Consider the following 13,348-nt stretch of genomic DNA (forward strand, 5'->3'; position numbering starts at 1 on the left):
GCTATGTTCACACATGGTCTTCAGCTTCACGTCTCCACAGGCTCCAAGGCCAGCACGTAGCTTTTGCCCTGATCCGAACACAGCAATCTACTTAAGCTAGGCACACTGAGATTTCCTCTCTAGAGACGAGATAGATGATAGCACTCAAGGAGTTTAGTACACTAAATTATATTCTGATTAATTTATCGAGTATCTTTCCTGATAATTTAGGCTGAGAAATTTGAAATATCTGCTTTCTGTACTGAATTCCAGAGCTCCTAGAGTTGTTTGAATTGCTTGCAGTTGTGCATTATTAGTGAAGCGAAAGGAGAAATTACATTTTAGAGATGTGTTTGTGTGATGGTAACCCCTATGCTTATTCCTGGAATTATGCTGTTTACATGCTGTTCCTTCCTTAGACTTCTAAGTAATCTGACCTATGGTTAGCTGTGTTTAGCTGGCACAAGGCACAGGAACACCATTATAATACTAAAGTTTATGTTATAGTTTTGCCCTAAAATAAAATAAAAATAAAAATAAATTATTGAGTATCATGAGTTATCATTTCAAAAGTTCACAAGTCAACTGTGGAAGTGAATCAGAGTAATTTGGTGTAATTACGAGTCAATATCAGATCTTAAATCCACAAAGATCTCAATAAACAATTATTTGTACAGACTGGGCATATAGTTAGATAAACACTTTGTGCAATTCAAAGTAGAATATCTTCACTGTATATCTTCAGTTTGATAATTATACACTATGAAAAAATGAAGAAGACTTAAGGATATTTGGTAGATATAACTTAAATATTAAGGACTGCTCTTAACATTAGCAAAAAGTAATTATAATAATAATTATAGGCTCTATTGCATGCAGTGTGAATGTGGGTCTGTGTATATATGCTGTCTTAGAGATAATTATTAAATCTCTGTGAAAAATTACAGTAAGGAGTTGAACTAATACATGTTCTGGTGAGGCTGTAAAAACGTAGCCTAGAAGAATATTTGTTACTTTGTCATTATAGTAATTTGTTTTGAAACAGTTTGTTTTACTATGCACCAGATTTATTTTTAAAATTAACATATGCATTAATTTAAATATTATGCAATTAAAATGTATTAAATGTATTCATTTTAAGCACAAGATGGTTTTTGCCATTTCTAAAACCTTGTTTCAGTGTTGTTATTAAAATGGAAAATGGTGATAGTTAAGAGTTGACTATAAAGAAGATAATTTATATCAATATAGCTCCTTAATATTTTGCATGTTGGTTTCATTGTTTATATCAAGCAAGTTTTATGTGGGTATTTTTTTAACTTTACTTCAGTAGAAAGGTTATGTTCCATTGTTTATATTTTGACCCAGGCAAAGTTGTGGGAGTTAGTTGCTCACCGCACTTTATGGTAAATGCAGGTGTGTGCACACCAGACTGAAGTTGCACTTAAAACTAATCATCTGTGGAGCCATAAAGCCCTAGCCCAAAAAGAGCTGTTGACTCTGAAAATGTTGTAATTTACTTCTATTTTATTTGCAGATTGCCTTCTCACAGCACAATACCATCATGGATCTGGTGCAGTTCTTTGTCACCTTCTTCAGGTAAATGCTTTTTCTGTCTTCTGACTGAAATCATGCTGATTCTTTTCCATCAAACCAATATCTTAACCAGCTTCTTAATCTTAAGAAATGCCTGCTAGGAAGCCTTTAAACTGTGTTCTCTAATTTGCACCAGTGGAGAATCCAGGCCATTGCCCTGTAACTACAGGCAGCTGCTGGCATCTTTCATATATTTCATATTCAGTGGCACATTCTTCACACTTACTTCATAAAGATTAGCTAGATATGTACTTTATATTACAGTGATTAAGAGAAGTGAGCTATACTGATTTAAACTAGTAATTTGTGTGTGAATTTTTTGTAAACTTTGAAAGTTGTTAAAAATGATGATTCTGTTCAATAGGTTGTTATTTTTAATAAAGCTCCACCCACCCACCCCCAGTCACTACTAATGCTTTAATGTGTTAAAGATTAATTGTGAAAGGTGGTGGGTGATGCATCACATTTGGATGTGGCAGCAATGCAGGAATTGACTTCAACTGTAAATGGACAAGTATTCTAGGATCTGAACAAAACTCTGCTGAAAGACTTCTTAAAAGTTCAGCTGCCATATAAAAGGCCGCAAACTTGAATATACACAGATTAGTTATGGTGGTTTGAAATCTTGCTGTGAAGATATTCCCCAATAACCATGAAGTGTATGCAAAACGTGAACAGGGACAGACAAGTATGTTCGTCAGACTTTCTGTATTTCTAGAACTGCCACGCATTTATTTCACAAGTTTACGGTACAGCTTTTCTGTTCGCTTTAATTGCTGCACACTGCGGAACTGTACCTGAAGAATCAGACTCTTAAATGCTGTGAGCAGACCAACTTCTGTTAATTGCTGTCACCAAAAAGGGGGAAGAAATGAGCAGACCCTAAAATCTTGTACCCAATGCATTGTCTAATGGAGAGTGGTTTAGTAGCTGATGCAAATCATCCCATTTCTCCTCATTGATCACAGAGCAATAAAATGCTGGTTGCCTAAAGGTCAGTCTAGTAGTGCTTTGGGGTTTTGCTGGGTTTTTCTGTTTGTTTGTTTTGGTATTGTTGGGGTTTTTTGTGTTTGTGTGTTTTGTTTTGTTTTGTTTTTCTGGGAAACCAGCAAGATCTAAAAAATGATGATGCTCATGCAAACCTTAAGATAACAAACTTCTGTAGAAGAAAGCAAAGTCTGTCCAAGTATGATAGAGCAGAGGGACCCTGTGACAAATAGCCGAGGTAGACTAAAAGCAGTTTGTTTCTTCTGTATGTCCTAATGCAGACTTGGAAAAGGTGAACTATATTCTCTTTGATGGTGAAGCCATCTCTGTAGATATTCTGCATTATCTCTCCTGTTGTGATGCTCTATCTGATATGGTTTGTTCTGGGTAAATGCAAACTCACTGTGATCCTGATGAAAGAAGAGATCTCTCTGCCTGAACAGTAAGCTAATCGGAAGCCAAGGACGATGTAATTCCCCTTACAGAGACAAAAGTTGTAGGATAGCTGGCAGCTATACTGCCACTGCCTTTGACTCAGCCCCAGTTTAATTGTATAACCAAGGCTTTCAGCTGGCACTCAGTTCAATAGGGCACTCCAGCTATCTGCAGCATAACATTGATAACTGGCCTTAGGAACCGAGATGCAGAAATATGTAAAGGAATCATGAGATGCTGTGAGTAGTGCATTGCAGTAATCCAAGCAAGGTACAAAATTTAATGACAAGACACCCTCCAAAGACACATACAAATCAGGCTAAGGTTTCATGGTTATGGTGAGAAATAGAGTGTTTATTGAAATATAATTTTGTTGTTGGTTAGCCGGCAGCTCAGCTCCACACAGCCTCTCGCTCAGTCCCCACCCAGGGGGGTGGGGGAGACAATCAGAAGGGTAAAGCTTGTTTGTTGAGATAAGAACAGTTTAATAATTAGAATAAAACAATAACAGCAACAGTAATGCAATGGAAAGGAAAACAATGAGAGAGGCGTGAAACCCGGGCCGGGGGGAAGGGGGAATGAACCAAAACAAACCGCACATGATGCAGCGCCCACCACCTGCTGACCCAATGCCACCAATCCCCAAGCCACAACTGCCCCCCCCCAACTGCCCCATTAATGTACTCGTCGTGGTGTCACGTGGTACGAATTACGGAACGCCCCATTGGCCAGTCGGGGTCAGCTGTCTTGGCTGTGGCCCCGCCCCTCACAGCCTCTTGCCCACGTGGCAGAGCACGGGAAGCGGGAACGGCCCCTGCCTACTGCAGGCGCTACGGTGATGAGAATTAGCTCTTTCTGCGCCAAACCAGCACAATTTTAAAATCTCGATGTGAAGGTGTATGGTACTCTTCTACAACTGAAGTGGTATTGCAGCGTCTGTAGCCATAGGTAGGACATCTAGGAGCTGGAGCTCTTGCATTATGTTTCTAAGAAAAAAGAAATATAGAAGCAAAAAGAATAGCATAGAGTAGTTTCACACTTTGCAAAGCAGAATCTGAGATGAAAAGGGAAGGGAAGGGAGAGAAGCTTGAGTTAGTTCTGAATGAAACGACTGGGTGAAAAAAGTTATTTAATTACATTTTGTTCCCAAGTTGATTAACTCTGCTAGGAAGAGTAGCCTGCGCCTATTCCTTGGCTAATTGGCTCTTTCCAAGACACAAACCATTACCTTTTGTGTGGTCGTTTTCCATGTTATGCCCAGAGGCACGGAGTTTCCATAGGTGTTAAAAGTCCATTTATTTGCTTATCACAGAACCAAAACAATCATGGGTGATGTCCCAGCCACACTCCAGACTCAAAATTTCTGCAAGCGTAGCACCCTCACTGGCATCAGAGCTAGCCAATGGTCAGACCACATAAATGATCCAAAGAAGAAACTGCCAGGTTGTTTGTCACTGGACTAGTAGTTGCCATGTGGTAAATAAATGTAGGAAAAATAGTGTCTTTTACAGTAACCCGGTCTGAGAAATTTAGAATCAAATGTTTCCAGCCTAGACACCATTAAAACTTTCAGTAGATATTAAATTGGATGTTGTTTCTACAGCATCACGGGTCTAAACAAGCTGTAGAATATTTCAGTTAGGAAAATGTAGCAATAACTAATTTTTTTTTTTTCACACTAGTGGACAGAGTTAGTCATACCCAAATACAGCATCAATATGTCCTCTTCAGAGTGGTTCACAGTGTTCAAGCCTGTATCTGAAAATTTGGTTTCAACAGTTTGTAGCCTAATAAAATTATTTTAATAAGGGTTGGTTGGTTTGCATGTTGGTAACAGTAATAACCCAGGTCATATTTGCTAAGATTACTGACAGAGAAAATAATTATGTTTAAAAACAATTTGAATGAGCCTGATAACAAAACATGTTTCAGCCTGCTTTGATAAATGCGCATTTGCATTTCCTCCATCTAGTATTATATTTTTCATATTTATATGCATGTGGCATAACCCTGTTCACCCTGGCTGCCTAGAGAAAGCAGCAAATATATTTTTTTTTACAATAACAGTTTTTTAACAACCATTCAAAAGTATAATTTAAAACTCTTCCTTTATAGGGAGTATGCCCCAGAGTAAAATATTAAATGCATGTTTTACTGCTTGAATCAGAAACATCAAAATAACAAGCATTTTTAGAATTTTCCTGATGTATCAAGATCAACTGTTTTAAAAATATTGTTCTGTAAGGAACTTATTTAAAAATATACATAATAAAGTGCAAAAGGTATGATTAGATCTGCAATTAATGATTGATCTACTAAGACCCTGTTTTTGTATGTCCCAGAACAGGAAAATTATAGAAATAAAAGTTATTTTCAAAAAATAAGCAGAATATTACAGAAACTGTAGCGCTCCAGACCATGATATTTATAATGAAAAAACCACCTATTTAATGTCATTCTTTTTATACTGGAAAGTGTCATTGTATCTACTGGTTCAGTGACCTTTTCTCTAAGAGTAGAAATGCAATCAGATATGTTAGAGTAGTAACAGATTCCTAACTGTCTTATAGAAACTGTGGTATCTGTGTTGCTTCAGTCAATGACTTGAAGACTTTTAGCCGTCACACAAATTGAGAAGCGTGTGACTTTTTTTTTCCCCACCTGCTTTGAAGCAGTACAGATCTCATTAGAAAATTTCACAGTTAAATGTGAATGATCTTGCTTCTTCTACTGAAGAAATGCAGTTCCCACAGTTAAAGAAAGTCTATTCCTTTATTACCCTGACCAGTAAAACACTCAATAAGCTAAAGCCTGGCTATTTTTCCTAAACTGTAACTGATAAAGAAGTTTTCAGTGTTTTTAAGTCTTACACAAATATATAGTTTCAGTTGGTGTCCAAGTTCCTGGTTGCCAGGACAATTTAGGCATTTCATAATGGTATATGAAGTATCTTTAGTTTCTGAAAACATTATTTATTTTTTCTTTGGATCATATTTTATCATGCATAAAAATTGACAATATTCAGTAGCTGTTAGTTTTTATTCTATATGATTTGAGTAAATTCAGAATTGAGAGCCAAGAAACTCTTGATTTCTAAACCTGCTTTTAGATAAAATTATAATTAAGAATTTCTAGCAGTAGTCACGCATTTCTTGGAAAATTATTTATACCGAAAATCTGAAGCAGGAGTTCTGGTAAAAAAATGTGGTTTTGTCTCATAATCAAAACCCAGGCAAAGATTAAATCAGTAGAAGTGGCAAAGGTTAACTATTAGTATTTTTGTGATAGGTACTGATATGCAACTGCTGTCGTACCTATTTTTTTAAAGCCCGTTTCAAACCCATAGTACCAAGGCTAACTACTCAGGCACTTTCTCTGCGTGTGCACCTTTATGCTCTCAGGACAATTTCCTCCATTGTCTCTGGTTCTTGGGGTGGAGCTGCCAGCAGTGGATTTTATGTCAGGCCAGAATGGTGCACTTCAGTCACTTTTATGACATCTCTCCTTACTATTATGAATTACAGACTTTCCAATTTATAGTAAGTAGAGCAAAATTAAGTAACATGGGCATTTTGAAAGTTTGAAAATCTTTTTGTGTGTGCTTTAAGAAATTCTGTGAAAAATTATGGCCAGTTGGGATCAGAGGTACGTTCTTTCTGACAGAACTTCCTGTAAGCATTACAAGTGAGAGAAAACGATTTCAAAATATACCCAGTGTTTATTGCAGGAGGAAGGGATGGGCATTTAGGTTAGGATGAGGACTAGTAGCATGAGCTACAAGAGGAACTGCAGCAGATACTGAACACTTATCACCCCCACTTCAGTTTCATGCCGTGGGAGTGGATGGCTGCGCCTCAGCACATTGTATCAGATCTCCCGAGAGCTTCAGTACCTGAATCTGCCATTCTGGGTATAAATTTGCAGCTGGTGAATCCTTTCTCTTTACTGGCATCCTTTGGTGTGTCTGCCTGGCTTCGTGTTTTGTTTTTGTTGAAATAAAGGGTGATAAACTATTGCTAGATTTTGGCATGCTTAGCTTTATGAGATTGAATATTGATCTCCATAAGAAAGAGAAAACACAGTGTGTTGGGATCAGATCACGCCCACCATGGCTGGGTTCTCAGAAAATGCAGAAGTCTTATAAATCTAAATTAGAATATTTTCTGGTAACATGAAAATCAAGTTATCTTAGCAAAATGGATTTTACATTTGGGGCTAGGATAAAATTGATTTTTACTTAGTGATGCATTAAAGAGTTTTCCCCTCACTTAGAAGCAAATAGTTGTTTGACTTCCACTGGGACAAGCATGTCTCTACTGCAGTGGGCAATCTGAGTAGGCGTTTATTTTGTTTAAAATTTTTATTTTGAATTGTGGAATGTGGCTTTGTGTCTTCCACTGTCTAAATTGCCTGAAAACTTTGTCGTCACTGTAGAGTTATTTGATATATTCATATTTCCTGAGAAGGCAGCCACTTGTTATTGGCCTGCAGGCAAAGGAGATTCCCCAGTCCCACTAGACTGGTTGTTCTTCAAAACAACAGATGAGTCATTTAATCCCTTGGTGAAAAGGAATGCTTTCCATTATTTCTTTCTTGTTTTTCTTTTTGTGTTCGTCCTTTGAGTCATTTGAAAGTGCATGTGAGTGCACAAGTGCTTGCTGTATTTTGATTTCAACATACACTGTTCCTCAAAGTACAAAATAATTGCTCAGCTTGATATATGAAGGTGGACTATGCACATGATATATAGCAGATATGGGCTTTTCCTTCCTCCAAGTAGGTGCATTTAAAATTTTGCATTTCTCACTGCCTGTATGTATCAAATACAGTAAATGAATGCTGCTCGTTGTGCCTGGTGAAGTGCTTAATACCAGTTTCTGCTCAGTTCATAATAACTTGAAGTAAGTTCTGGAGCTGGTTAAGTGCAGAGGGGAGTTGTAGGGTGAAGGTTTGGGTGACAATAACAGGATTTGAAAGTTTTCTCTTTTATTTTTAGTCTTTTTTAGAGGAAAAAAGAGAAAATCTTAAATTGCAGTCTTCATTGTGTGTGGTGCTATAGCCTAGCACTCCAAAAAACATTTTGTCACTTCTGCTTTTATAAAATGTCATTGGAATCAAAGCTGCCACTTACGTAGTAGTGTTCACCTCAGAGGTCTCAGAAGATGGCACCTGAAATATCCTGCCCAAGATTCCTGAAGAAAGCACTTTTTAAAATTTTTTTTTTTTAGACTCAGGACTTTGCAGGCTCCCTTACTCTGAGACAGTTCTGTAATGTTCTCCTTTCAGGGATGCATCTTTTTACAGATACACTGTATTTTTTTTCCTAAGAAGCATCATAGAGAAATAATATTGTGTTTGTGTTTTGATTCCCTACATTTTATATTGTATTTTCTTAAATCTGATTAGTCAATTGTTTTCTTAGAATAAACCAATATTGGCATTCACAGCTTAATCCTGGTCACTTTATGAAACTCCAGTTCACCGTACTTAAAACAAAAGAACTAGAACAGGTTTTCATCTGTGATAAATGGACTTTGAATTTTGACTTTGTCATTTTCATTCAAAAGAGAAGCAAATCTCTCTTCTTATGACAGGGTATATGTACCAGTCGCAAAGTTAACTTCAGAAGTTTGTTTCCATATGTAAGTGTATAGTGAAGTGGGGCAAAAGCTGATGAAGAAAAATAATAACGAAAAATAAAGGAAGTAAAAATGAGAAGGATTTTCCTTTAGGCTATAATGTCATTGTCCATTATAGCAAGTGACATGCAGCTTTCTCAAGCACTGTGCCAGTCTGTCTTTGCAGGCGCAGTTGGTATGGCATGCTGTGAAGTGAGTGACATCGAAGAAATGAGCAATCTGTTTATAGCAGTAGAGAAATATTCGGAGTTCTTCTGTTCAGTTGTAATAAATCACAGAAAGAGAGAAAAGAGAGTGCTAGACTGTGTGTTATGCTGTGGATTTCATAGATACTAAAATATTAAAATTAATTATTACTTTTGAGAAGAGACAACTGAATGCAAAAAGAATTCATCTAATGAGCTTTTTTAATGGAATAATAAAAAAAAATCCCAGCAAAATTTTCTAGTACCAAATGAAGCATTTTGTGTGGAAGATTTTGGGTTTTCTAATTTATTTATGTATTGGTGTTTGGGGTTGGAGGGGTCACATTTTTTCAATAAAAAGCAAAATTATGGAAACTCTGCTGTGGACTCCAGAAGCCACGTTAAAAAGTAGTTACATCATCTATTTATATTTTAAAATCTTAATTTAATCTGCATATGTGGTCCAATTATATTTCATATAATAATTGTTTTTTCTGTGGTTTCAATGTTTTGGGATATTTTAGGAAAGCCCTCTACAGTTTCAAAATTATATTTCTTTCCTTATATGTGTTGAGTCTTTTCAGTTGAAATTATAAATACCATGTTGAGAGCTATCGGGGGCTTTGTATTCTTTGTATAGTGCAATTACAGAACAATAATGATGCTTCCTTGGCTTGGAAATCTAAAAATTCTTACTCTGTCTTCAGGAAATTGTCATGTTAATAGGGCATTCAATAAGGATACTCATTACTTTTTTACACTTACCACTTCAAATATGTTCACCTCTTTGGAAAAGGTATTGGAAATGTTAAAAAATGAAGGGAAAATTTCTTTAGCAATTTAGTACATTTCTGGATTATATTTGAGTCTAATTTAGTAAGCAACGCTGACATGGCTTGGTGGCTCTCTGCCTTTTATATTTCTGTGATTTATTATCAAAGGATAACATCTGCACTAGAGAAACAGTGCAGTGGAAAAAAAAGAATGAGGGGAAAGCATCATAAATATTTCTTGAAATAATGCATATCTTTTGGTTTGGAAGGCTACTGAAATGTGGCATTGGTTGGCAGTCCTCCTTCCCCAAATACACTAATAGACCGCAATTAGAATAAATGAGTCCTTTTTTCCCCTTAAATTAAGATCTTAAATTACTATTATAATTCAGCAAGATCATTGCAAAAAAGCTGAACTGACAGCTTTTTAAAGATTGACATCTATTTTAAAAATAGAAACAATATTTTTAATTTCTAATTCTTCTGCAAATATATTGAACACATTTTTTCTATTTTTTCCATTTTTTTCCATTTTTAGGTCTGGATTTTTTATATATTGCATCACTTGTTGAGAGAAATATAGAGTATTTCACCCATGAAAGGCAAAACCATAAAATTATATGAAATATGAAAGTCTTTTCCATGAGTAAAAGAAACATAATCACACTTTATGGGTGTGATGTTATATTTATTCTATGGAGATTAATTTCAGTTTATGTTAGATTAAGCCTCTTTGATTGTAAATCTTCTTTATTTGCTGCTTCAAAGAGGTGAAAGGCAGAACTGCTGAGAGTTAAAGTTCACATCTAGAGCTTTATTGAGTAATATATTTCAGAGTCCTTTTAAATGGTTCACTTTCGTTTGATATTGTATTGGCAGAATGAAATGTGAATGTTGGTCTTCCAAATAGCATCCTGATGTACGCTATATCCATTTTCCCGTTTTAGTTGTATGTAAAGGCTGTTCGCATAATTGATCATTCATTCATACGTTACTATAGTAGCTTCTGGTACGGCTCGTGGCAGATTTAATATGAAAAGACAGCTTTACACATATATATATGCATTATTTATATAAATAGGAAAATATAAATATAAAATATGTATGTGTGCATTTATACATTATATAGTTACTTTTTAATAATTATTTTATTTAATGAAGTTATTTTAAAAACCTGTATGTTGTCTGTAACATTTCAGCACATGTACATAACAAAAAACCCAATACTTCTTTTTTTCTTAATAATTTTCCTGCAAATAACAAATTCCCTGCTCAAACACATTTCATTCTTCCTTACCTTCAAGAAGTATTTTGATGTTTCATTGCACAGCAAAGACCAATAAACCCAGGGTTTGTAGGGGCAGTTGTCAGAGATTATTTTAAACTATTATAGGAGTTTATGCCTCAGGACATGAAGGATTAAGTTGATTTTCTACATTCAATATATATTAATAAGCAATTTTACACAGATGTGGTAACTGTTCTTACTAATAAACTAGTATGTTTTATATTGATATTTCACTGGTGCCGCTTACTTTAAAATAGAATTTATATAAAATGCAGTAGATACCATTGATACTGCAATCTCCCTCTTTTCAGTTGCGCATTCAGAGGTTAAATTGTGAAGCTTTATTAATACCATTATTGAAGTTTTAGTATATTGTTTTACTCAATTTTGCTCTTCTTCCTCAACAAAATTATTTTGGTTACATTTTTAATAGTAATTTTAAATGTGCTCCTCTAGAGACTTCTTACAGCATGCTTTTAACAGTATACTTTTTTGCTTTTAAGGCTCATTTCCCTTTCATTTATTTCTCTTAACTTCATCAGAGCAGTCCAAATTTTCTGTGCTACGACATCCAGTGGTCCTGTGGAAACCAGTCAGAAAGCTCCATGGCACAGGGGTACCTCTTTGATTTGCCCATGACCTTTTTTTTGTCTCCTCTGAAAGGTACAGATCTCCACTGCCAAAGCCAGTCTCAAACCAGAAAGGCTGCTACCATGAAAAACATTCACCATGGCCAACTAGCCACCTAGAGGCAACAAGGATCTTCTACTACAATAAATCTTCTTTACTTCCAAAATAAGTTACCCTCTACATGCTGGAGCATCTCAGCCTGCGCATCTAATCCTCTGTTTATAATTTGTTGTATACAGAGGCACGCATTGTGCTCCTAAGTGTCAGAGTTTGGGTGAAGCACTCCAGGAACACCTGCCATCAGTACTGTGCTGCCCCATGCAGTATAGGTGTTCTGGGTAGAAGTACTTGAGTACACTTGTACGCTTTTGTTTGATTTCTGTTGTTGTTTATATTGCTATTTAAGCAGCAAAACAATCACATTCTAGAACTCCATTCTTCTCCCATAATACCTGCCTAATTTTATTTTACTTTGATATATATAATACATATATTCACATATATTTCACAGAGGTATACTTAAATTTTTTCTTGAGTGGAGTTGCAGTGTGCATATGCGAATGGGCCAGGCGGCTGCGGTGCAAACTTCTCAGATATTTTAGAAAATAGTGTCAGTGGGGTAATTCAGACTTACCTTGTGGAAGTAATAGTGATCTTGGATCAGAGCTGTCCTTCCCTACTTTTTAGTGATTGGTTGGCTGGGCAGCTAGAGATGGCCTGATGGTTAATTAATGAGAATTCCTCAAAAAAGAAAAAAGGTATGAACTATGCAACAGAATCCAGCTGCAGCAGATTGACAGTATCATCTCATGATCACAGTCAGGTTAGAGTTATTCTGGAAGCACCTAAAAGGTGGTGCTACCTTGGTGGAGTTGGAATGAATTGTTTGATTTGGGATTTCAGAAGATTAAGCATGTAGCCATATCGGAGGTGATTTCTTAAAGGGGCTTTACTCTGAATACAATTTAAGATGTAGCTGTAACACAAGTCATATGCGAAAAGAAATGATGCTTGGATCAGATACTGCTAGAGGATATGAAAATCCACACCCACCTGACTACTACTGATTCAAAAATGTTATGTCAAGTTCTGAGATTTAAGTACTATCTGCCATTTAAAAAAAGAGAAAAATTATTTAAAAATTTTTGTTCATGTCTGAGCATGCCTCCTGTAGTGGCCAGTGTAGTAAGGCAGTTAGGCGATATCCTTAAAGCTAGGCTGTGTCTGAGATTTTTACAGCTCTCTTCTTTTAAATAATTAACAGTATCCCTGTGTTTTCCAGGTATTTTTCTTCATAAGGCCAGGGAATGAGATCTTTTTCTGAGGAATTCCTTTACAACCTTCCTGTCATAGTCAGTAATAGTCCTCCAAAACAGAAATAAATTTTTGTCTTCATATTCCATCTGCTCTGTGGGAGACGGAATTCTGTAGAAAGATCCGTTACACTGATCTGCCAAACTTCTCTTTGCTTCATAAAAACGACTAATCTCTTTGATTCTAACATATAGAAAACCAGGAATTTATTATGTGGGAGGAGAGCCTCCCCTAGCTCATTGTGTCTGAAAACATTTAATGTATAAAGCTTAGGATCATCAATGATCAGTGTCTCATCTGCCAGGGAAAGAGAATGTGTTGACATACTTTCCGAATCTAATTTTTACTCAACAGCCTGATTACTCTGTCCGTGGCTCCATCTCAGCTTTCCTTCTTCCTTTTATTCTAGGTGAGATAAATACCAGTTCCATTTGTTTCCAAGTAGAAGTACTCAGGTTTTTTGTGTGATTCTCAGACAGAGATGTATGAAGACAAGAATTGTGTTATTTTCCTATACCAGGA

The 13,348-nt window shown here is 36.1% G+C and overlaps 1 protein-coding gene across 3 annotated transcripts in view; it reads left to right on the plus strand.

Annotated features, from left to right (window-relative positions):
• The window catches only part of ATRNL1 (attractin like 1), a 524,212-nt gene that overhangs the window by 269,132 nt on the left and 241,732 nt on the right, over window positions 1–13,348 (plus strand). For all 3 annotated transcript variants that reach the window (XM_064464229.1, XM_064464230.1, XM_064464227.1), the window contains exon 25: window positions 1,517–1,578. In XM_064464229.1, coding sequence (XP_064320299.1) covers window positions 1,517–1,578 — 62 coding nt within the window. The remainder of the gene's footprint in view (window positions 1–1,516; window positions 1,579–13,348) is intronic.

This window comes from Phalacrocorax carbo, chromosome 12, assembly GCF_963921805.1.
Source record: "Phalacrocorax carbo chromosome 12, bPhaCar2.1, whole genome shotgun sequence".
NCBI classification, from domain to species: Eukaryota; Metazoa; Chordata; class Aves; order Suliformes; family Phalacrocoracidae; genus Phalacrocorax; species Phalacrocorax carbo.